Source organism: Mercenaria mercenaria, chromosome 4 (assembly GCF_021730395.1).
Source record: "Mercenaria mercenaria strain notata chromosome 4, MADL_Memer_1, whole genome shotgun sequence".
Lineage (NCBI taxonomy): Eukaryota > Metazoa > Mollusca > Bivalvia > Venerida > Veneridae > Mercenaria > Mercenaria mercenaria.
In genome coordinates this window covers 39,621,647-39,648,200 of record NC_069364.1, presented here as the reverse complement: position 1 = coordinate 39,648,200, position 26,554 = coordinate 39,621,647, and the positions used below count along the sequence as shown (strand labels likewise).

At 35.4% G+C, this 26,554-nt stretch overlaps 2 protein-coding genes across 2 annotated transcripts in view; both read left to right on the top strand.

Annotated features, from left to right (window-relative positions):
• Positions 1-15,214, top strand: part of LOC123551504 (F-box/WD repeat-containing protein 7-like) — a 51,146-nt gene extending 35,932 nt beyond the window's left edge. The window contains exons 11-15 of the mRNA XM_053542139.1: positions 1,228-1,341; positions 3,252-3,374; positions 4,602-4,801; positions 13,206-13,307; positions 14,323-15,214. Of these exons, the coding sequence (XP_053398114.1) occupies positions 1,228-1,341; positions 3,252-3,374; positions 4,602-4,801; positions 13,206-13,307; positions 14,323-14,449 (666 nt within the window). The 3' untranslated portion in view covers positions 14,450-15,214. The remainder of the gene's footprint in view (positions 1-1,227; positions 1,342-3,251; positions 3,375-4,601; positions 4,802-13,205; positions 13,308-14,322) is intronic.
• Positions 15,215-22,336: 7,122 nt separating this feature from the next.
• On the top strand, positions 22,337-23,623 carry LOC128556597 (zinc finger MYM-type protein 1-like). The gene has a single exon (XM_053542138.1). The coding sequence runs from the start codon at positions 22,337-22,339 to the stop codon at positions 23,621-23,623; it is 1,287 nt and encodes a 428-aa protein (XP_053398113.1).
• Positions 23,624-26,554: the final 2,931 nt, after the last annotated feature.

The following is a 26,554-nucleotide window of genomic DNA, read 5'->3' as shown; positions in this document are numbered from 1 at the left end:
CATGTGCCATCAAAAACTAGGTCAGTAGGTTAAATAATAGAAAAACCTTGTGACCTCTCTTAAGGCCATATTTTTCAATGGATCTTCATGAAAGTTGGTCTGAATGTTCATCTTGATGATATCTAGGTCAAGTTCGAAACAGGGTCATGTGCGGTCAAAAACTAGGTCAGTAGGTCTAAAAATAGAAAAACCTTGTGACCTCTCTAGAGGCCATACTTGTGAATGGATTTCCATAAAAATTGGTCAGAATGTTCACCTTGATGATATCTAGTTCAAGTTCGAAAGTGGGTCACGTGCCATCAAAAAGTAGGTCAGTAGGTCAAATAATGAAAAAACCTTGTGACCTCTCTAGAGGCCATATTTTTCATGGGATCTGTATGAAAGTTGTGCCATCAAAAACTAGGTCAGTAGGTTAAATAATAGAAAAACCTTGTGACCTCTCTTATTTTTCATGGGATCTGTATGAAAGTTGGTCTGAATGTTTATCTTGATGATATCTAGGTCAAGTTTGAAACTGGGTTAACTGCGATCAAAAACTAGGTCAGTAGGTCTTGAAATAGAAAGACCTTGTGACCTGTCTAGAGGCCATACCCTTGAATGGATCTTCATGAAAATTGGTCAGAATGTTCACCTTGATGATATCTAGGTCAAGTTTGAAACTGGGTCATGTGCCTTAAAAAACCAGGTCAATAGGTCAAATAATAGAAAAACCTCGTGACCTCTCTAGAGACCATATTTTTCAATGGATCTTCATGAAAATTGGTCAGAATTTTTATCTTGATAATATCTAGGTCAAGTTCAAAACTGGATCACATGAGCTCTAAAACTAGGTCACTATGTCAAATAATAGAAAAAAACGACTTCATACTCAAAACTGTGTCATGTGGGAAGAGGTGAGCGATTCAGGACCATCATGGTCCTCTTGTTACAAGAAATGGACCTAAATGTGTCTCATATAAGTATGTAGCTGCTGTCTTCTCAGCCAAGTTAAGATCAATTGCTATAGAAAATTATCACTGAAGAGAATGTTATTGTACTTGCTGAGACAAACAAAACAACCCGCTTACTTGAATACATTTCTTAGTTCTTACAGTAAGTACAGATGTTTTATTTTTTCTTAATAAAAGATACTTCTTCAAGATACAGTACCTTTAGTTTGATCATTTTATTGGCCTTGTACATCACTTGACTACCTGCCAGATATTTTTTAACTTGGTTCCATTTCAGGTTTGGAACCTGAGGACCGGCAAGTGCAACAAGACTATAATAGCTCATGATGGACCAATCTGGGCCTTGACAAGACACAATGAAGTTCTAGTCACAGTATCTCAGGATAAAACTGTAAGTTTTTGTGTTGGGCAATTAACAACTACATGTATATCTCAAAGCAGGGTTCACATCATTGTCTTAGCTGAAGATAAACCTGTTAAAATGTCAGCTGGTTGTTTCCTTTGTTCACAGACGTCTCTAAGTCCTAAAAAAATTGTTTGTTCTGATAACTGGATTCTTCCAAGCTAAAAGCACCTATCATAGAGGGTTGTTTTTTTAGTTCTGTTTCAAAATTTTCAAAAGTTAGCAAAAAAAGGAGTTTACAATGGGAATAAATGCTAATGGACACTTCATTTTCATTGCAATCTTTCGTATTTGCAATTTATTAGCTGTAACACTAACAGTCCTAGTTTCTGACAAGTGTAACATTGGCATATCTGATGTTGTATAACACAAAATAGACCTAGATCTACCTACAAATTTCAGAAACATTTCCCTTAAGAAACAATTTTCAGACATAATGGCAATTGAAGAGTCCAGGTGGCTTTTGTTACAACGTGTTCATCTGTCTGTTTTGTTTACAACAAATAACAGCTGTTTTACATTATGTGGATTGAATTGAATTGGGATTGTGGATTAAAGCCTAAAATGAAAGTAGTTACTGCAGGAGAGCTTCTGACTGATACCGGTTTCAGATCATAATTTGCGCAGACATAACATGTAATGAAGAGAAATTTACAGTCATTCATCCTTTAGTCTGTCCTCCTGGCTATTGCTGTACTTTACATTTCAGGTATTGAATGACATTAACACCATATAATGAAAAGATAATGAGAAAATTACAGTATCACTTGAATTTTCATATTTCAATTTGTTGATTTTCTTTAAACAGAAATGCTGTAACTCAAGAATTTAATGCATTTCCCTAGATAATGATGTAAACTAAATTAGGTTTATGTTCCTGGAGCAATTCATTTTGAGAAAGATAAAATGAGCCGCACCATGAGAAAACCAACATAGTGCATTTGCAACCAGCATGGACCCAGACCAGCCTGTGCATCCCCGCAGTCTGGTCAGGATCCATACTGTTCGCTTTCAAACCCTATAGCAATTAAAGAAACTGTTAGCGAAAATTATGGATCCTGATCAGACTGCGGGGATGTGCAGACTGGTCTGGATCCATGCTGGTCACAAATGCACTATGTTGGTTTTCTCATGGTGCGGCTCAAATAAACATGAAATAAGGATTTTCTAAAGAAACACCACAAGAGATTCATGTCTTTATTTTTCAAAAAAGTTAATTGACACTTATTTGAATATTTCTGATGTGCAATAATGGGTGACATGCCTGGCATGTGTTTTATCTTTCACCTCTTATCGACCACTTCGGTAATCTATAGGTAGAGCACCCACTTGCTAGAGGTCATAGACTGGCTCCCAGGCTGCGTCATACTAAAGAAGTGAAAAATGGTGCTTGTAGCTTCCTCTCTTGATGCTCAGCATTAGGAGGAAAGTTTAGGACTGGTCAGGCCAGTGTCAGTATAATATTACTGAGTGGGGTATTATGTCACATGTCTAAGGTTAGCCATTGTGCTCACTGCTACAAGTAGACACCATCATTTATCTGATTAAAAATTTGTTGAAAAAGATGTTAAGCTCAAACAAACACACACACGCATGAGCGCATGCACACACATACACACACACACACACACACACACACACACACACACTTCACCTCCTGTTAGAGCACAAAATATAAGAGTCTAAAAAAGTTCTCAAATAAAAATGTGAAAAAAACTAGTTAGACATGTTAAATTGGCTTGAAATAATTCAGTGGTCTGAGAGAGGCAGATGCTATTTAGATATTAGATTTTCATTTAGATTTTTGTACATTAATACTGACTAGTTGGTAGATTGGCTGATGTAAATTAACTGATACTTCCGCTCTTTGCTCTTATGTTTTGTTGTTGTTTTTCTAGGCAAAAGTTTGGGATATTAACAGGTGTCTACATTTGAACAGTTTACTTGGTCACACAGCGGCTATATTTGCAGTAGATATGAGTGAAGATGGACACCTCGTCATCACAGGATCTGCAGATAAGGTAATTTCAGACAAAATGACTCACGGTGACACTGGCCTTCAGATTCTAGGGTCTTGCACTTCATTTGTTAATGATTATTAACCATTTTAATCCCTTTCTTTCTCTGTGAATTCAAGCTTTTAAAGTAAATTTCATTTATAAACAGCGGATCAGCATCATAAGTAAACTGGCCTCCAGTGAGATTCTAGAATTTTATAAACAAATGTTAACCATTCTAATCCTTTTTCACTCTTTGTCAGTTCAGGCTGGTGAAGTAAGTTTTGTTTTTAAACAGTGAATCAGCATCTGGCTGTCAGGAAAATGTTACTTGGCTAGAACATAATATAATGAAATGTGGGTTGGGACATGCCAATTCTCTTTTGTGAAATACTTTTTGCCAATTGCCATTTGCCAATTATTAACCCTTAGCCTGCTGGTGGCAATTGATTCTGCCTTTGCGACCAGTGCAGACCAGTGCACATCCATGCAGTCAGTATCATTTAGGTAAGCAACCCTTTTATCTTTTAGGTAAGCAACCTTTTTAACAGTTAATGGTACTGTCCATGTTGAAAGATGGACAAATTCATTATAGAATTTTAGCAGGGTAAGGGTTAATAACTGTTTGCTGATTGCAAGCTGAGACGTGCTGTATGCCATTTGCTGATTGCTCATTTACTACCTGCTTGTTGCTGATTGTGCATTTGCTAAATGTTAAATGCCATTGGCTATTTGCACCACACTTCTGTTTTTTATGCTATTTATGTACCACATTGATCACAGGGGAGATACTTTTGCTGATCAACGTTCCTGAGCGTTGGAATATCTGGCCAACATAAATTAAGCAATTGGCCAATAATATTTAGCAAATGAGCAATTTGCAAATGGTATCTAGCAATTAGGATTTGACAAATAGCATCTAGCAAATGGACAAATGGGATGTTTCAACTTACAGTCAGAAAATACATATTAGCAATTCAACAGCATAACATTACAAGGTTGTATGTCTCTAGATATCATACAGCATATAAGATCTTATAATTCTAACGTACCAAACTGGCAAATAAACATTAGCAAATGGCGACTGGCAAATAGCTTTTAGCTAATAGCAACTGGTTGTGATTATAGTCTGTCAATTCCTGTGGCACAGCCGGCGTTCCATATAATATGCATGGTATATTACTAATTTCTTTCAGTATTAAGTGGAGATAAAATAATACATTGTGTAAGAAATATCTTATGTTACTTCAGAGTGTAAAGATCTGGAACATCGAGACTGGCAGGTGTTTGAGATGGATCAGTGTCAGCCAGACGACGTCCATCATGTCTGTTAGCTATAGTCAAGGTCATTTAGCATGTTCATATGGTGAAACTATCTGTGTCTACAAAGTTGAAGGTCCGACAAGGCTGATAAAGAAATATCTCGATATTGTTAATGAACATCAGAAAAGGTATTTGAAAATATGGTTTCATTTGTCTTTTTCAAAACATAATTGAGTCTGTGGATTGATCATTGATGCATAATTTGTTTAGATTTAAAACATCATTTGAATGACAAAAGAAGATATTAAAATATCGATTTTATTTGAGATTTAGATTTCCTACGAATAGTTTTTATCCAATTGAATCATATCTTTTGTTGCCTCTCTTTGATAAACCTGCTTATACATATTTATTACAGTGTTACAGGATTATAATATACCTGTTCAACACAATGCCATACAAATACAAACTTTTTTCTTTGTTTTAATACTTCTTGCCATGTTTTAGTGAAACGTACGTTCCAAAAAGGTATACATATGTACTGTGTACATGAATAAAGTATAATTTATTTCTCTTTTAGTCGTCTCTTAGAAAATATCTGATGTACAGTGTGATCATTTAGTTAAGCTTATATTCTGTAATTATTTAACTGATGCTCTTGTATTCAGTGAGGTTATAACACATATCACATATCATTTAAACACTTACTAATAATCTTCACTTTGTTTTGGTGTGATGTTAAACCTAACAAAACTTAAGAGAATGTTGAATGTGGTGCATGAATATTTTCTAAAAAAAATTAAGAGATATTTGTGTTCAAATCGTTTTTTATGCCCGCAGCATCTACTGATGCAAAAGGCATAAAGTGATTGTTTTGTTCGTCCGTTCGTTTGTCCGTCCGTCTGTACAAGGTTAACCAAATGGGACCGTTTCGTCTAGCATCAATACCCCTTACTAGAATGACTTGATACTAATGCAGATGTAACCTGTGACCATTCCTCATCTTCAGACATCACCTGACCTCAGTTTGACCTTGACCTCATTTTGGACTTAGGTTGCTTTATATGGGCCATCTCTTGGTTAACCAAATGGGACCGTTTCGTCTAGCATCAGTACCCCTTACAAGAATGAATTGATACTAATACAGATGTAAACTCTGACCATTCCTCTTCTTCAAACATCACCTGACCTCAGTTTGACCTTGACCTTGTTTTGGACTTTGGTGCGAAATCTATCGAAAATGATGCCACTGAGGGCATCAAGCGTTTATTGAATGCAGTTCCTTGTTTTGCAAACAATTTGATTTCAGCATTTATGAGAAACATTCTGTGTTGAGATATCTCCATGTTTCATCGTAGCCCGTCCGCTTAGCTCAGTAGATAGAGCGTTGGTCTACTGATCGCGGGGTCGTGAGTAAGATCCTCGGGCGGGACGTATGTTCTCCGTGTCTATTTATTAAACGACATTGTGTCTGAAATGATTTGTCCTCTACCTTTGATTCATGTGGGGAAGTTGGCAGTTACTTGCGGAGAACAGGTTTGTACTGGTACAGAATCCAGGAACACTGGTAAGGTTAACTGCCCGCCGTTACATGACTGAAATACTGTTAAAAACGGCGTTAAACCCAAAACAAACAAACAAATGTTTCATCGTCTGTTCTTGACATTCCAAGCAACATTCACGATCTTGTTGCAAGCCCCTAAACTTCATTTGATCAAATAAATAAACGTAAATAATGCTACATATGAACAAATTGAACAAACTGGTTGAAAGGTAATTGTAATTGAAAATTCTAAAAAAACATAGATATGTTTTAGCTATATGCAGAAAGTGGTGGTGTATAAATGTATTAAAATGGTATCAGTGGAACCCTTGCTTGCAACACGACATTAAAAGGGAAACTGGTTTCACAGTGTTGTCTTTAGGAAAGTTCTGCGTTTTGCACGATCAGCCTGAACTAAAGTAATATAATCTTCACCATCAGCCTGTGTAGCTCAGCAGGGAGAGCAAAGTTCGTTTATTCATAGGTTTAATCTCAAGTCAGTAGGTAACGGTTACCTAAGGTAAGTTCTCCACCGCAATTCGATCCCTTTTCCCTTATCTCTGATTCATGGAGCAAAGTTGGTTGTAACTTACGTTTAACAGGTTGTGTAGTGTTACTGAATCCTGGAACACTTGTTAGATTAACTGCCTACAATTACATGATTAAAATACTGTTGAAAAACCCTGAATAAACAGATTAAGCTTGACAATATGGCTAAATAACTTAAAACGTAAGTTCTTTGTTTAACACTTATCATCATCGTTAAACATTTCCATTAGTCTATATACTTTCTAGTTACATGTAATATTTGTTCAACATACTAATTTCTAAGAAAAGATGACCGATACTGATTAAAATAATGAGATTGTATCTATTGGTGGTCCCATTGTTTTGATTCTATGTTGTTATATTTTGTTGATGAAATAGTGCTTAATAAGTGGAATTTTGTTATATAGGCACATTGAATGTATTGAATACATTCAGTGTGCCTATATAACAGAATTCCACTTATTAAGCATGTGCTTGTGTATGAGGTATACTGTTCATTATCTGTCATGAACAGACTAAGTCAAATAGACAATAGTACTGTTATTTTATCGTTCTTATGCGTAGAAATATATCACTCCTTCGTGATATGTTCATACGCATAAGAACTCCAAACTCGGGTTATTCTACGATAAACCTAATTTTGATACTTAATATTTCTTAAACAATCATGTAGAATTTTTAAAAGCAAGCTAAGCTTGACCTTGTTGAGACGTATATTCTGATGATGCATTATATTTTAATGTCTGTACTTGGTTTTCTTAGTAACATTAGGAATCATCTTGTCATTTTGAGAGCTCCTAAAAGTAATTTGATGAAAGATATTTGAATTGCATTCTCTAAGGAATAATTGACATGAATCAGCCGACAAATCTATGAAGTTGTTACAGTTTTATTAAAGAAAAGTTGTTACTTCTCAGTTTTGATGGGGGTTTTTTCTCTAGCCAAGCGGTTAATTCTCTAACTTAAATTCTTACTTGCCACTCGCCGAACTGGGTTCGCAACTCGTTTCGGGTGTGGAATAATTCACGTCATTCAACTGTCTTATAGAACGTTGGTGATTCTTCCCGGCATCTGGCAGATCATGTGGAGAGGGAAAGTCGGCATTTTGCCTTAATTATGTAAGGGTAACTTTAACTCCAACAAAATCAAGTTCAGAATCGGTCTCTTTCATGGACGGCATTTTGTTGTAACAAAATTAAGAATACCTGTCATATTTATATCAGGCACACATGATGCAAGGTCTGTCATACATTTGACAGACATTTTAATAACATCTTTCTTGTACGTACTTTGATTGTTCATATAAACTTTGCTTATGACCAATATACATTTGAATATAAAATACATATAAAATAATTATCAGAGAAAACACAAATGCTTACCAATCAACTTTTCCTATGAATGTCTTTCTTGACATTAGCTTCAATCTGATAAATATTATCCACGAATCAGTCTCCCACAATTTAGATTAGGCCAATTTTTGTTCAGCTTTATCAACCCACCAAACATTGTTTCTGGGAGCTGAGTAAGAATCTCTTTGTCCCGTCCCTTCTCTGGAACCCATACAGGTAACATTTTGAAACATGGATCATACTAATTGACATACAAGGTCCTATAACTCTGACATCGTTTTTAGTTTTTCCCTTCCCAGGCGGAAATATTCCACAAAATTTTCATTAATTTCAAAACTTCTGAAACGTACTCATTCATGTTATATTGAAACGTTACACGACCCTTACAGATAATAATATAAGTTTACACAACATAATTTCCTTCAATTTTCTTTAAACGTATGCATGTACTGGATTGAAGCTACATAAATCTTGAATAATGAAGCATTTATACAGTTATGAGTTAAACATTTTATTTTATTCTCCCTTTTGGACTTGGAAAATGGGAGAAAATTGTTATCTTTAATTAGCTCTGAAACCAAAGAAGTTATTATACTGGCTCTTTACATAAAATTCGAGACTCAAAACAGCAGGTTGACAAAGCATAGCCGTTGATGTGTAGAATTGTCTCCTTTTCTAATTGTACTGTGAAAGAGGATGGCATTTAAACCACTGAAGGGAATTTAATGTTTCGTGAATATAATTTTTCATACTTTATTAACACTTTACGATATAAGACAAGAGCTTTTCATCCACTAAAGGGAATTGTGTGTAACCTGGGATGTCCCTGATCGAATGTAAAAGGTACAGTGAGTAGTTAATATAATTTGCTATGATTATCTAATTATGTAAACAAGCTTTAGGAATTGTAAAGCTCAGTAGCCAGATTTCCACACTGAATGATAGTGAAGAAACGTCCTTTTCATGTTTTCTCCTGATCAGTTATTAACACTTTGGCAATATATCTTTGACCCCATTAAAGGGATTTTAATGTTTACACAATGAAAGATGATAATGTTTGGATATGAAGATGTTTGACTAACTTAATACTTTTATCACTTGTACTAATTTTTCATATTTTATAACATTTTATATCACCATTGCCTTTTATCATGAGTCTATTAATCCCCTACTGGTTGAAAACCAGTTTCGGGGTTTATAGGAATGCGCTTTTCCGTCCGTCCGTCCGCAATTTCGTGTCCGCTCCATAACTTTGTCATTTATTAAGGGATTTTAGTATTACTTGGCACAAATGTTCCCCATGATAAGACGACGTGTCATGCGCAAAACCCAGACCCCTAGCTTAAAGGTCAAGGTCACATTTGGAGGTCAAAGGTCAAAAGGGTTTTTTTTCTGTCCGGTCCATAACTCTTCCATCCATAAAGGAATTTTAATATCACTTGGCACAAATGTACCTCATAATAAAACGATGTGTCCTGCACAACCCTAGCTCAAAGGTCAAGGTCACACTTAGCAGTCAAATGTTAACATGACATGAACAGGGTCTGTTTCGTGTCCGGTCCATAACTCTGTCATTCATTAAGCGATTTTAATGTCACTTGAAACAAATGTTCCCCATGATGAGACGACGTTTCATGTGCAAATCCCGGACCCCTTGCTCAAAGGTCAAGGTCACAATTGGGGGTCAAATGTCAACAGTTGTTTTCCTGTCCGGTCCATAACTATGCCATCCATAAAGGGATTTTGATATTATTTGGCACAAATGTTTCCCATGATGAGACAACGTGTCTTGCGCAAAACCCGGACCCCTAGCTCAAAGGTCAAGGCCACAATTGGTGGTCAAAGGTCAATTGGGATTTTTTCCTGTCCGGTCCATAACTCTGTCATTATTTAGGAATTTTAATGTCACTTGACACAAATGTTCCCCATGATGAGACGACGTGTCATGTGCAAATCCCGGACCCCTTGCTCAAAGGTCACGGTCACAATTGGGGGTCAAATGTCAACAGTTGTTTTCCTGTCCGGTCCATAACTCTGCCATCCATAAAGGGATTTTGATATTATTTGGCACAAATGTTTCCCATGATGAGACAACGTGTCTTGCGCAAAACCCGGACCCCTAGCTCAAAGGTCAAGGCCACAATTGGTGGTCAAAGGTCAATTGGGTTTTTTTCCTGTCCGGTCCAGAACTCTGTCATCCGTCAAGGGATTACAGTATTACTTGGCATAAATGTTCCCATTGATGAGACGATGTGTCATGCTTAACACCCATGACCCTAGCTTAAAGGTGAAGGTCACACTTTGAGATCAAAGGGCAATAGGATTTTTTTCCTGTCCACTCTATAACTTTGTCATGCAAAACAGGATTTGAATATCAGTTAGCACACCATGTCTTGCGCAAAACCCGGGACTTAGGTCTAAGGTCAAGGTCATACTTAGAGGTCAAAGATCAAATTCAAGAATGACTGTCCGGAGCATTTCTTCTTTATGCATTGAGGGATTTTGATGCAACTTAACTCAAATGTCCACCACCATTAGGCACCACCCTCGTTTTTAGAATAACGTCCATTTGTTGTTACTACAAATAGATTATATTGTAACTTTTTATTACTGGCCGTAGAGAAAAATCAAGACCTCTTTTCTGTGGTACAACATGCATGTTACACCCAATTTTTAGGTGTATTTTGACCTATCTCTACCTGGTAAAGAGTTCCTTGTCGGCTTATATTATTATGTTTTTTAGGATTAATATTCCTTTTTGTTAATATAAATAACTTATATGATCACTTTTTTATAATCGACCAAAAAATATTCCATATGAAAACAACAGTAGGTATTTATATATGCAAGTTTTAATCCAAGTGTTTTATTATAACATATGGTATATATAGTACAATATTGTTTATACATCATTAAAAGATATCAGTTCTTTATGTTTTACTGCAGTAGAGAAAATTAGGTGCCTTTCAGTAGGGGACTTTGTATTGCATGGCAATTCTTCATTCACTTGTTTTATCTTTTTTGAATGATTTGTATTTGCTGAATCTGAATCAGAATAGAATCTCAACAGTTTTTTAGGTTCTCACAGATTACTCTTCAAAATGTTTTTGAAGTTACATAAAAGTGTATGTTTCAGACGATTGTTTGATTATTGTCCTATAATCAATGTGAAATTAGTAAATTTATAAACTCCAGTACTTTGTTAACGACACATAATAAACCCCTTGTTAAGCCTCCACATTTATCTAGGAGCATGTAGCGTTGCTGTCGTCCGTACGTCTTCCGTACGTACGTCCCATTTTTTGTGTGTCCAACTTCTCCCACTCTGATTTGCTTCAGACTTTCTCAGACGATCAAGATTGATGTACAGATGACCATAGAGGGAGAAACATTAGCTGTGACTAGTTTTACCGTAGTTATGACACTTTGATAGTTTTGCTCTATAGAATATAGAGAAAAAAACTTTTGTGTCCAACTCATCAAATGCTACTTAAAGGATATGCATATAAGTTTTAGTTTTAAGACGACCATAAATAATGGACTTTTTACGATGGCTATTTTTTCCTGAATATTGGCCCTTTCTTAAACAGAACAGGTCATAGTGAAGAAATTTGGCGTGTTCAACTCGTCATACACTTTTTAAGAAATTGATTCAAAGTTGCTCAGATGCGCAACCTTCTCTGAATATGGCCATATAGGACGGTGCAGTATGTGGGGGTCATCCGTTTCCTATGTACACAATTTTAGTTTCACCTCTGAGTTACTAACAAGCTCTTAATTGATTTTTTCAAAAGCTTTCTATGTGTCGCACAGACTGAAAGTTTCACATCTAAAATAAAATTGCACACTTTTGAAATATAGATACTTTTCATACTGTATATTTGCACTTTAGTGAATTTAAAATGTAGCTTGTATATACTTGTGTAAGACTACATTTACAATATATGATAAATAAGACTATTATAGAAACGATTTTTTTCTTAATAAGAAGTGCGACTTGTGAAGCTCGTATTCGGATAAGTTTTATTTGTATATGCATTTAGTTACGTCTTGACACCGTTGAAAGATATATAAATCTGCTCGGATTTGCAATTATAAATGTTTGATTCAGTGTTTGCTTTAAAAACATTTACGTAAGTGACTATATTGAAACATTAGCATAGTTTAGCTGAAGGTGAAACCCTAAATCTTAGTCTACCTGGTACACTTTTGCCGACTTCCATGCAACTTAATAAGCGAATGATGTTTGCTTTTGTCACAGTTAAAGAGTTTTAGAATCGGTTTCTTTTGACAAGAACAAGTCCATAACGTTTTTAATTAACAGACGGGGAACTTCACAACATTTGGGTTATTATGTAGAAAATTGCTGTTGATGTGTCAATATAGACTACAACATAAAATGACCGTTTAATTCTTGTAAATGTAATATGTGAATTTTATATGTCATGAATTTCAGCACGGTCTCAGTTTGTACATGATTCCACAATGTACACCAGAAATCACCGTTTTACATCGATCGAATTACTAGATAATAATAACTGTACATTAAAATATTTAGATTCAAATTGCAAGAATGAAATATTGACAATACAATGTATATGAGCATTGTATTTCTGGAAAAAAAATAGAAAACATACTCATTTGAAACCAGTAAAAATAAATATCAAAATAAAATGCATACTTTCTGTAAAACATACGTCTATATTTTCTTTTGATTTCACATTTTCATTAAGCTAAGTATACGAGATATGCTGTAAACACTCATTTAAATGTTATAATATTTATAGCTTAAGTCTTTCAGTAAATGATTTAAGTTCTAAATATGATAGAAAATATGCATGTTCTTGAAAATTTAGATTTGGTCAGTCATCTTCTTCAATATTTTACACATTTTATAAAACATTGAAAGATGTCATTGAAAAATTCCAACGTTTGAAAAAAAGACTCGGTTTTTGTTCTTTGTTGCATCTTGAAAATAAATGTTTTTTTTTTGTTTCAGCATGGAGGTTTGTGTTTTCTCTGATAACTCAGACTTTTAACAATTTTGTCTCCATTTCAGGTAAAGATTGCACAGTTTTAAAATCCTTATAAAGTCATTTTCTTGTATGAGATATTGCTTTTGATTTGTTTAAATATTTTTATTTACAGGATAGAATGTTTGAAACTCGGCATACTTGACAAAGAGAAGGGAGACGGTATAATTGTTAGTGCTGGTAAAGATGGGGCAGTCAAATACTGGGATATTCAAAAGTAAGGAAGATTTGTAAACATTTAAGCATCCGCTTATATAAAGATTGTATCTTTTACTTATACAGGATTCTGGAACTCTTTATGTCTATATATAATACAAACTGCTGACAGGATTTTTATTTAAAAAAGAAACTGTCGGTATCGCTACCAAGGGATATAGGAATTCTTTTTTGACGTGTTCCCTTACAGTTTCCATTATGCCTTCGAATATGTGTGCAATATCAAACGATGAAATCTATTTATTAGAAAATCACTTAAAAGCACAGAACACAACCAAGTAAAATTAATAATAGCAGACTCGGTTTGATAGAGTGCGTTCATGATAGGTTAAGAAATGTGCAAAAACTTCAAGGACCAATCACAGCTTGAAGCGGAATTCTATTGAACTTGAATGAACTCCATGGTTACAAAGCAAATGAAACTATATAAGCGCTTGAATCCAAGACCGGGGAGACTTTTGACAATCGCAACACGGAACTTAAAGACTGCTTATTGTAATAGTAAATGAAATCTAACGGAAGATCCTTTGGAACTTAAGAATCAAAATGTAGAAAACGGTTTTATTAATTTTTATGATAGACATTGGATTTTAGATTTAGTTTCAAATTAAAATAATGATTTTTTTCTAGGAAAATGAAACATTGTAAATCACGTCTATGACTTAGTGACAGGAAAAAGATTTATTGAAAGTATTATTTTTGTTTGAAATGTGTACTTGTGTACTTTAGAAATGAAATAATGATCGTACCCACTGAGATTAATCATTGTAAAGCTAAGTCCACAATTTATAAAGTTCACTTTCACAATCTGATCTAGATTGCCATAAATATGAATTAAGAAAAGATCGTAACATCTAAAGTCGTCATTATACATCTTCACGTTATGTTTAGTGAAGTTACTTTTAGACATTTAAAGGATCATAACTCCCTAGTTGCCAATAAGCTTGAATGATAGAAACATTTATGACATTTGATGACCATCTTATATTACATTCCTAACTATTTCTTCTTTCCAGGGACAAAAGTATTCAGACATTTGTGGGCCATAGGGGACGTGAAGTGAATGCCATCTATTTTGATGAACTACGTATCGCAAGTGCTGCTCATGATAACAAAATCCGAATATGGGATTTCAACGTATAAAAGGATGGTAACAGAAAAGAAAATCAAAACTTCTACATACAGTTTTATGTGTGATGGCAATGATATTCATCAAATGTGATAAAATGATACATATAACATTTAATAGCCTTTGCATATTCTAGATATAACAGGAATGAAACATATTAAGAATTCAAGAAGTTGAACTTATAATGTGTCGGCCTTACCATATAATCACAAACAGACCATTTCTGCAGTTGTGTTAATATAATTTGTTCATATACACAAATGCACGTGGAATATCTGTCTATACCAGTACAATACTGTATTTTAGTAAAACTGTCCAGAAAAATTATGCTGACGTGTTAAATCAAAGTAGCCAAATAATATGAAAACAAAAATAGCATTCAGTTTAAACCTTAAATTTAAACGACCAAATCCGAATGTTTTCCATGTCCCTCTTGTGTCTGCGGAGGCAGAAGATTGATCTATGCTTCATTAATTGTCTAGTCAGACATCTTACAATACATTTTGTTATTTATTGAGAGAAATTGCTTGTACCAGTTAAAACGAACAGGGTTTGATTATTCGAAAAACTATCACTGTTCAAAAATGATTTTTTTTAAAAAAGCAGATACAAACTTGAAAGTTTCTTTTTGAGGTATTTTTTATATTAATATAAATTGGAAAACAATAAGGAAATATTTCTATGAAATTAAAACTATGTATATTTCACAGATGGCCACGCATATATCATTGTTGTTGTGCTCAAAAAAGTTTGTTCATAATTATATTTCTAAGTCATTATCTGTTGTTTTTTAAACTAACTTGCACTTCATATCAAGTACTTTGTATAGCACCTTTCAAAATTTAAGTATTATTAGAGTATGTTATATACAAATACCATTCCCTTAGAAATATAACCTGACATTTAAACATGGGAATGTACTTTTTTTCAAGAGTCTGACTTAATGATTGTTGTTTTATTAGCTCACCTGAGCACGAAGTGCTCAAAGGTGAGCTTTTGTGGTCAGTGATTGTCCGGCGTCCGTCGCCGTTCGTCGTCCGTCAACACCTCCCAGCCTAAACCACCAGTCCAATTTTGATGAAACTTCACAGGAATGTTCCTTGCATGATCCTCATTGAAAATCAGTCAAAGAAATGAATTCCATACAGAACCGAAAGGAAATTTTTTAAATATCTTCTTGTCCAAAACCTCAGTAGCCAGGGCTTTGATATTTGGTATGTGGCATCATCTAATGGTCCTTTACCAAGTTTGTTCAAATTAAACCCCTAGGGTCAATTATGGCCCCGTCCTGTGGGGAGGTGGGGGGGGGGGGCGGAGAGTAACACGGTTTACATAGATTTGTATAGGGAAAAACTTTGAAAATCTTCTTGGCCTAAACCACTGGGCCTAGGGCTTTGATATTTGGTATGAAACATCATCTAGTGGTCCTCTACCAAGATTGTTCAAATTATCACCCTAGGGTCAAATATGGCCCCGTCCCTGGGGACACAAGGTTTATATCGACTTATATAGGAAAAAAAACTTTGAAAATCTCCTTGACAAAAATCACAGGGCATAGGGCTTAGATATTAGGTATGTGACAGCATCTAGTGGTTCTCTACCAAAATTATTCGAATTATGCGTCTGGGGTGAAAAGAGGCCTCTGGTGGTCTCAAGTTTTACATAGACTTGTATAGGAAAAAAACTTTAAACATCTTCCCGTCTTAAATCACAAGACATAGGCCTTTGATATAAATTTGGTATAAAACATTCCCTGGATGTCTTCTACCAACTTGAAGATTGTTCAAATCATTACTCTGGGGTGAAAAGAGGCCCCGCCCCGGTGGTCCCAATTTTATTCAGACTTCTGTAGAAAACTTTAAAAATCTTCTTGTCTGAAACCACAAGACTTAGGCCTTTGATATTTGGTATGTAGCATTGCCTTATGGTCCTCTACCAAATTGTTCAAATTAAAATCCTGGTGTGAAAAGAGACCCCGCCCCGTTGGTTCTAAGTTTTACATAGATTTATATAGGAACAACCTTTAAAACTCTTTTTGTCTGAAACTACAAGACCTTTGTCTTTGATATTTGGTATGTAGCATTGCCTTGTGGTCCTCTACTAAGTTTGTTCAAATTATGTCCCTTGGGTGAAAAGAGGCCTTGCCCTTGGGGTACCAAGTTTTACATAAACTTATATAGGAAAAAAACTTTAAAAGAAATCTTTTGTTCTGAAACTCCAAGGCCTAGGCTTTTGATATTTGGTATGTTGCATTGCCTAATGGTCCTTAACCAAGATTATTCAAATTATGCCCCTGAGGTGAAAAGAGGCCTCACCCAGGGGGGTCTCAAGTTTAACATAGACTTACATAGAAACAATCTTTAAAAATCTTCTTGCCTGAAACTGTGTGAAGGCCTAGGCTTTTGATATTTGGTATGTTGCATTGCCTAATGGTCCTCTACCATAAGTGTTCAAATTATGCCCCTGGGTTGAAAAGAGGCCCTGTCTCATGGGCCCAAAATTTTGCATAGACTTCTAAAAGGAAAAAAAAATCTTGTCTGAAATTTCAAGGCTTGAGCATTTGATATTGCGTATGTAGCCATGCCTGGTGGTTCTCTAACAAGATTGTTCAAATTATGCCCCTGGGTCGAAAAGAGGCCCCGCCCCGGGGGTCACTTGTATATGAGTTATATAGGAGAAATACTTAAAAAAATATCTGATCTTATTTCCTAGGTTGTTTAATCATAATTACCTGATGACCGCAAGTAATTAGGTGTCACTTGACTGTGACCTTGACCTACTGACCTACTTTCTTGTTTTTAAGATACAGTCTTGAAATTTGGATGATATGTACAATATTGCACACGATCATAACAGCATAGAAATTTTGGACAATTCAGTAACTTTCGATAGTGATATCAATACTCATCTTTAATGTTTTGAGCCCTGACCTATAGACGTACTTTCTTGTTTTTGAAGCTACAGCAAAGAGATTTGTATAATTTTTAACAGATTTCAGTATTACCTTGAAGACTCTTTACCATGATCTTCTCGTCTAGTTAAAGTCGCCATATGACCTATCATGTGTCGGTGCGACGTTAAATCCAACAAAAATAAAAATTGTTTTCATTTTGAAGCTTTAGCAAAGAAATTTGTTAAAGCAAGCAATTAAACTCAGGTGAGCGATATAGGACCATCATGGCCCTCTTGTTGTCTGAAATTATGCTGTGCACTTAATCAGCAAACTGAAAATGTTTATAAGGGCGTCGGAGACAAAGTGGCTAGCATGTCGGACTATAGTGCTAGCAATCTGGGGTTGTTTAGTACTAGGAGTAATTAATAAACTGGTACAGTTTTAAACGGTAGTTTGGACGTTTGGGAGCTGAATACGAAACCTTTTGGGTTCGACGGGAAAGTAGTTGTTTCATAAATTCCAGGAGGAAGCCTTTTGTTGCCTACCCATGTTAAATAAGTAGCATTTACCTACAATGTCAAGTGATTATGGTGGCAGATTTCCAATCACTTACCCTTCACTGCTCTGCGTCCCGAGGCATCGTTTGGAAGAATCATTTTATGTCAGTGAAACCATCCATATGAATGGATCCAATACTTGACCACGTAGAACTACAAAATAGCCAACAAATAAAATTCATAGAGATGTTTTTATTGCTTTGACATTTATTAATTTGTATTTACCTTTACATGTACATGTATATTTGTGTTTAAAAACATTATTAATAATGTCTTTAATATTTTTATTTATTTTATTTATTACTGTTAAGCTGTTTGAGACTTTATACTGTTAATTATTATATTGTAAAATATAATGATAATCTATTCTCATTGTTTTCTGTTTTCTTTATATTCACTTGGTCACCTCCCATAACAAGCTTTTGTTGTCCAGTCAGCAAAATGCCCTTTCTCTCAGTGAAACATTGCATCCTCTGTAAGTTGAAGTTTGGTTGTACCAGATTTTGCTTGTCCATCTGTCATTCTTCTTAGAAGGTATTATTCCTCATCATACATACAACTAGGACAATATGCTGCGTTCAATTTCGACATGAAGCTTTTCATCCTACATACATCTCGGATGTGTTTCGAACAATTTCGGTTTTGAATACTATATTTTGCTAAACTTACAATTCTCTACTTCATTTACGCACATCACAGAATGAGACCGTGAGCGTTAGTCCGGCCTAATAAATTTGGAACTACAAAAAGCTTTAAACTATAACACTGAAATTAGGCTTAGTTTTGATATTGTCGCATGAACCCGTCAGATTTAAAATTAACCCGGGACATTTACTATTAAACATTATATTAAGATTGTCTAAGAATGGTATTGAGTGCATGCATTATTATGTTTAATGATTTTTCAGCAGGTAACTCTTTATGGCATTGTAGTTTGCCAAACGGACTTACACCGGCATTTAAGAGAAACAGGCTGTTGATAAATAAATTGATATTGATGACTTTGCTCCTCATTCTTGCAAAAATAAAGAACTTTGACTTTTTTTCTTTTTTTGGCGAGCTCCTAAGTTCGGAATAAGCAGTATGAAGATACTTGTATGAATTAATATGTCTCGTTAATTTTTAAGAATTGACTTGTGCAACATACAGGTGCTCGATCTAAAAGTGAAACAGTAATGAATAATTCGTATTTACTCGAAATTATTCCTTATAATCTTAATAAAAAATAAATTTCCATTTCATCAAATAATTTCAACAATTACGTGTAAGAAGTTCTTAAAAGTGGAATGACAATGAAAATGTGTAAGCAGTTATTAAACAGAAATAACGGTATAAAGTAATATGGTTGTAAATTATTTCCTTATTTAGATAAAAAAGCATTGCATTTTTTAAAAAGTATATAACCGCGGCCTGCCGGTGAGAAGTACGTGTGTACTGACATTGATAATAACGTTACATAGTGATGTCTGTACTGTGATATTCTTAGTAAAGTTGACGTTTTGTGAACTTCTTAATTTAATTTGTTGAAATAGCTTGAGAAGTATCCTCTTAGGACCAAATTACACGAATCAGCTGACATCTCAAGGATATGTTTGTCCGCCCGCTTAGCTCAGCAGGGAGAGCGTTGGTCTACGGATCGCGGGGTCGCGAGTTCGATCCCCGGGCGGGGCGTATGTTCTCCGTGATGATTTGATGAAAGACATTGTGTCTGAAATCATTCGTCATTTTTCAGAATTGCTGCCAAATTTAAATGAAACGTCCTAGCAGCAACGTTTCTCATATATGATTGACTGACGTTTTGTTGAAGTCTTGTTTACACATGTATCTTAAAATGTTTAGATGTCTTGCATAGTCCATCATTTATCTAAAATCAATGTATTTACATATTTCAGGGGTTTTTTTGTATATGACTAAAAGAAAACATCAAGTTCCACCTTTTTCTTACAACAAACGCTTTTAAGATAATCTACTGGAAGCACAGAAAATGTCCGACTCGGTTTGATTGATCATGAAAATAACCGAAATATTTAACACCTCATGCCCCATTAGACCGGCTAGAAATATTGTTTTTTTTTCAATTGACAGCTACATGTATAAGAAATAATGGATGGTTCGGTCAGAGAGCCTAGGTCTTTTACTCCAACAATTCAGTCCAAATGAAGTTTATACATTTGGACACAGCTCTCTGTCTTCGCCGTTGGCCTGCTGTTAAAATGTCAACAATATAAGATTCGTGTAAATAAATTATATTTCACTGGTTTTTCCAAAAGTCCATACTAGAGTCTAGCAAACCGGATCACTGTTAATTGTAAAATCAAATACATCCCCTTAGAAAATATCCAGTAAATGATAGCAGAACTTTCTTTTATATAAAATAATTAAATGCTAATTTACCTATGCCTTCGTCTTTATAATATTGCAATATAATTGTTCTTGAGAAACGTGTGCATATATGCATGCATTTCAAGGCATCTATGTTTTGTAAAAACTAGGTACTGTCTAACAGGAACTTTCTGATTGTCAGTACATTGGTATATGTCAAAAATGTCAGCAATAAGGAGTTAACTAGTTCATCGAAAAGGAGTCAAAGTCAAAGCTGATATTTAAGATCAGAGGTCATTTTTTTGTTAAAATCACAAAACATTGCATATTTGAAATTTATTTTCATTGTTCAAAAATATTGTTATTGTAAGTCAGTTATCTTTAATTATCAAATTTAAGTATGTCAGAAAAAGTCGGTGATAATAAAAAAAGCAGTATTTCTTACACAACTTCGACCTTAAATACTCTGCTCTTTGAAGAACTCTCTATTGCTGACATCGTTTGATAAATATATATTTAATTACAATCAGTTACTGTAATCAAATAGTAAAAAAACTGGAAGGTGCGATCTTTATCTTACCCCCATATGGTTTTAGAAACAAACATAACCACCCCTATGATAAAATGAGCAAAATGTAGATACGAACCGCTTTGATATATACTAATAAGTTTTCATGCAGGATATGTAATTATCTTATAATCTGTACAAACTTTTCTTGGCCTCAGTTGTTGCAATAAACTAAAGCAATGGTCACATTTACGTTCACGCACGTAGTTGGTCGTAGTTCATTTTAAACGTAGTTTGTCGTACGTTGAAGTACTTGTAAGTACGAACAACTACGTTCAACTACGATTAAATCTGGTAGGGTTAACTAGGGTATCACTACGTCTTACCACGAGTTACTACGTTACACTACGTATATACTACGATCGAAGTACGAACAACTACGACAAATTACGATCAACTACGTTGAGCTACGGAAAAGCGTTTAGCCGTAGTGGAGCCCTAGTTTAGTTTATCCGTAGTGGAGCCCTAGTTGATCGTAGTTGAACCGTACTGTCGATGTGTTTTTCTTGTACTACGATCAAAAACGATACACACTACTGTTAAGTACGATCAAGTACGTTTAACTAAGATCAACTACGTTCAAACTACGGTCACAGTAGGGTCAAAACTTCGTAGTTAATCGTAGTCAGATTTTGAACATGTCGAAAAATTATTTGCTTACTACGGACAAATCATAAGTTCGAACTACGATCATTACTACGTTTGACTCAGGGGCGTCGGAAGTGGGGCCGCAGGGGCCGCGGTCGCGGCCCCAATAATTTGCCCAAATACAATTTTTTGTAAATTCATAAGTTGGAGTCGCAGATCCGCGGACCCAATATTTTGTATAGTATACTAAATTTTGCTTCCCGTTAAACAATACACGCTGTCCAGATTAGTGCGTTACCGTGGTGACGGTGACACGATCGGGGTGTTAATTGGAGTCATACACACGTGTCCGTGATTGGACTTAATTACGCATGAATAAATCAGCATGTTTTTAATTGGCATGTCTTTAGTTAATGGTACGTTTAAGCTATATCCCGCCGCAAAGATCTAAGGTATTAACTTATAAAATTCAGAAAAATAATTATCATGTTTTTATTTTATGAAAGAGGTAAGTGTTAAGATTTATCACACCGCTAAGATGTAAGGAATTAATTACATAAATTGTTTTTACTCAAAAAAAAATATTTCAAACAAAATAAGAAATGAAGTTTAACTTATGTCATATCTTTTATGATACTCATAATGGATACTCCTAACCAACCACTAAATTTCAAATTTCCAAAACGCACTTTTGGAATAAAAAATCCTGAACAGCGCTCTTTCAATGTTCAGTGGTTCAAAATTCATCCTTGGATTCACTATGATGAGGTACGTACTTTTTCTGATTTCACATGTTTTCCATCATGAAAAACTTTTTGAATCATTGCTTAAATTTGTAACATATGGACATATTTATTGTATTTTATTTATATATAATCTTTTTATACATGTAATTAAAAAATCCATTGAAACAATTTTTCTTATCTCATTTCAGGCAAAAGACGTGGCGTTCTGCTACATATGTATGTCAGCTATGACAGGTGGAAAGGTTGCCAACTCAAAAGCAGAAACTGCCTTCATCAGTACCGGGTTCAGCAACTGGAAGGACGCCACTAAGAAATTCAAAAAACATGAAAATTCAGAGTGCCATAAAGAGGCGGTTGAAAGAAGCATCACACTTCCAAAACAGACAAAAGACATCGGTGAGACCTTATCTTCGGCTCACGCTCAAGAGAAAATGAACAACAGACATCAGCTTCTCAAGATATTAAGAAGTATCCGGTTTTTAGCTCGCCAGGGACTAGCTCTACGAGGTCATGACGATAACAACAGCAACTTCATTCAACTGTTGAAATTACACGGTCAGGCGGATGATTCTATTCTTACATGGCTTGAAAAGAAAACGGACAAATTCACTAGTGGTGACATTCAAAATGAGATACTGCAAATAATGGCATTAGGAATTTTACGGAGGGTGGCAGCGAACATTGGGACTAATCGTTTCTATTCTATAATGGTGGATGAGGCAACCGATCAGTCAAACCGTGAACAAGTTGTGCTTGTATTAAGACATGTGGACAGTGATCTGAATGTGCATGAGGATTTTATTGGACTTTACCTTGTTCATTCTATTGACGCGCAAACATTGACCAATGTAATTGAAGATGTGCTACTCCGTATGAACATTTCCTTGAGCAACTGTCGTGGACAATGCTACGATGGAGCAAGTAACATGTCTGGTGCTAAAAAGGGAGTTGCAACACAGTTGTCAAGCCGTGAACCCCGTGCAGTGTATACGCATTGCTATGAACATGCTCTGAACCTGGCAGTTGGAGACACAGTGAAACGTTCAAAAGTCATGAGAGACGTATTAGATACGGTAAATGAAATGTCAAAGTTAATCAAATATTCGCCAAAGAGGGACAGCAAACTAGAGGAAATTAAACAGGAGATGAGCCCAGAGACGCCGGGATTTCGCGTTTTGTGTCCTACGCGTTGGACTGTGAGAGCAGCTAGTCTCGGAAGTGTTCTTGAAAATTACAATGTGCTACAATCTTTATGGGAAAGCTCGTACGAAAGTGCCAGGGACTCTGAAACACGTGCACGTATTCTAGGTGTTCAGTCTCGTATGTCTAATTTTGACTTCCTGTTTGGTGTTAGCTTAGGGTACGAAATTCTCAGACATACGGACAATTTGAGCAAATGTTTGCAGAACAAAGACATGTCAGCAGCTGAAGGTCAGCATTTATCCAAAATTACGCTTGGAACACTCAGTGATATGAGAAAGGATGACGCCTACGATAATTCTGGGAAAGTGTAAATGAAAAACTGGACACTTTGGATGTCAGTGAGCCTGTAATGCCTCGACGTCGTAAAATGCCAAAACGTTTCGAGACTGGGGAGGCACCACACGAATTTCACGCCACAGAGAAAGACCTGTACCGCCAGAAATTATGAGGCACTGGATTTAGCTGTAAACTGTGTGCAGGATCGATTTGACCAACCCGGTTACAAGTCCTATCGTCACTTGGAAGATATGGTACTTAAATGTGTCACCAATGACTCTTCATACCTGGAAGACATGGATTTTGTGGTAGACTTCTACAAGGACGATATAGATAGACTCTCACTAAAATCTCAACTGGAATCTCTGAAAGTACATGCTCGAAATAGCTGTGACAATGTTTCCAGTGTTACTGTTTCTGATGTTACCAAATTGTTGACAAATATGAAACCAGCTTCTCGCGCTATGTTCTCTGAAATTGTTACTGTCTTGAAACTGATATTAGTTATGCCTGCCACCAACGCTACAAGTGAGCGTTCATTTTCAGCTTTAAGGAGATTAAAAACGTACTTACGTTCCAACATGACTGAAAAACGTTTGAACCACATTATGACTTTACATATTCACAGAGAGGCAACAGAGAGTATTGATCTCGATGCGGTGGCAAATGACTTTGTGAACAGCAACGACTCACGTCTTTCCATTTTTGGAAAAGTTTAAGAGACTGAATAAGTCCAATTCGACTTAGCTGATTTGAGAATGTTGAAAAATGTTGAGTGAACTTACTTGAGTTTATTGAATGTAACATGATTGATTATTGTTCAATACATTAAATACGAAAAAAACATACATGCGTTCTTTGTATTGCGTTACAAATTATTAATTCTGATAAGAGTTTATTAAACACTATTTTGCTTATAGTCATGTAAATAGTAAGAAAATACTGGAGGCTTGAGATGCGATTCAGTACCCCTAAAATGCACCAGAACTCGCCATTTATGATCCTGTTTTTTAAAAAATTTCAGGGGGAGGTCCCCCTTACCCCCCTTACGGGAGGGGGATACCCCCTCCCGTACCTACCCCCCTCGCGGCCCCAATATCAAACACCTTCCGACGCCCCTGACAGACTAAGATTATCTACGTGTAACTACGCTTAGTACGATCAATTACGATCAAGTACGATCATTCCTTACTACGATTAACTACGTGTAGTGTGACCACGCCATAAAAGTGATGAATGTATGTGCAGAACACAGGAGCCTTCAAAACTGTATCTTTTGGACTCATTTTTCTTAATTAAATAACTCAAAAACTATGATCCATTTGATATTGTAACAGTTGCTTAAACTTATTTTGTTATCCTTTGAACTAAAGCATTATTCCCACGGTTAAATTTTGCAGAGAAAATGACTCCATTTCTAGATATGATAGAAAGTACGGATGCCATGTAATCTGAAAATTTGAAATAAGCTATTTGCTTCAAGCAGTCTCTTTCATTATTTCACACGTTTATTAAACACTTTTGTTGAGGTTTGAAATGTTTTGTTGTTGTTGTTGTGTTGTTGTTTTTTTTGCATCTTGAAACTAAGTGCTTTTATTGCAGTACAGAATGTTTTATACCCAGGTGACAGTGTAACCATTTTATCTTCCTTTCTAGGTAAAATATTAAATGTTTTACCTAGAAGTAGAGATGGAATTGTTAAATTGTTGCCTGAGTAGAGAATCAATGTGTTTCATCCTTATGTTATGTACATGATGTACTTTAAAACTCAGTGTAATAGTCAGTGAAGACCTGGGATATTAGAAGAGAAAGATATATCGTAAACCAGTATTATATCTTATCACCTACATAATATATATTGTATGCAATGACAGTTTCATTTGATTAAGATTTCATTAACTGTTGTAAAAGAAAAAAAATAAAGAGAACTGTTATAACTGCCATGGATGGTCGTTTCTACACAAGTATAAAACAGTTCCAAGGAAGAATAAGAGGTAAATCATTTGAATAATCCGCTAGAATTTAATTAAAGGATATGCGAAACATACCTTACAAACTAGTCTTTTGTAGATACATGTAACATTCAAGTCGTCCGCATTAGTGAATACCTTCAACGTTTTGGTACCTGTTAGAAACATATCTTAAGGATTGAATTTTAATGTCCCACCACCCTTCAAAGAGGAGAGGGTATATTGATTTACTCTCGGTTGGTCGGTAGCCTATTAAGTTTCCGATCAGTAATTAGAGAGTACCTGGTTTCACAAAGGTCAAACTTCTTAGGGCGACTGTCTGGTGAGTAGATTAACCCGTTTATTTTTGTGATGAGTAGATATAAGGTTAAAATCACAATGATCTCGAGACTAAAAAAGGTTCCACTCAATAACTGAAGAATGCTTTGGTCTACAGACATCAAAGCGTCATAAGACGGTCTAGATGTCTTCTATTGTTGAAAAGGTTAGTAGGTCAAAGATCAATGTCACAATGACATTGAGACTGAAAAGCGGTTTCCGCCCAATAACTAAAGAAATTTTTTGCACAGTCGTCAAAATTCATTAGATGACTGTATGTGGTCATTAAATGACTGACTGTTTTGGATATCATATTTTACAGGTCACATTAGCATCTGACTGAAAATCGTTTCCACCAAATAACTAAAGAATGCTTTAGCCAAAATTTGTCAAACTTTGTTGGATGGTTGCCGTTTTGTGTTGGTTTCCGTGCAATAACTTAAGAATGCTTTGGCCTACAATTTCTTCAGTGGATTGCTTGTTGTTAACATATTATATTCCCTTTTATTTCGAAGATCACTTGGTTAAAGGTGAAGGTCTACGTGACCTCAGGACTAAAATGGTTTGAAATGCATAGGATTGTTGCCTGTGGTCAGTAGGTGACATAAAATGTTTGTGGGTTGGTAGGTCAAAGTTCAATATTACAACTACCTTGGGACTGAAAACAGTTTCTGCATA

Excerpts from the sequence above, each read along its gene's own strand:
- LOC128556597 (XM_053542138.1), top strand. The coding sequence starts at position 22,337 with ATGACAGGTGGAAAGGTTGCCAACTCAAAAGCAGAAACTGCCTTCATC.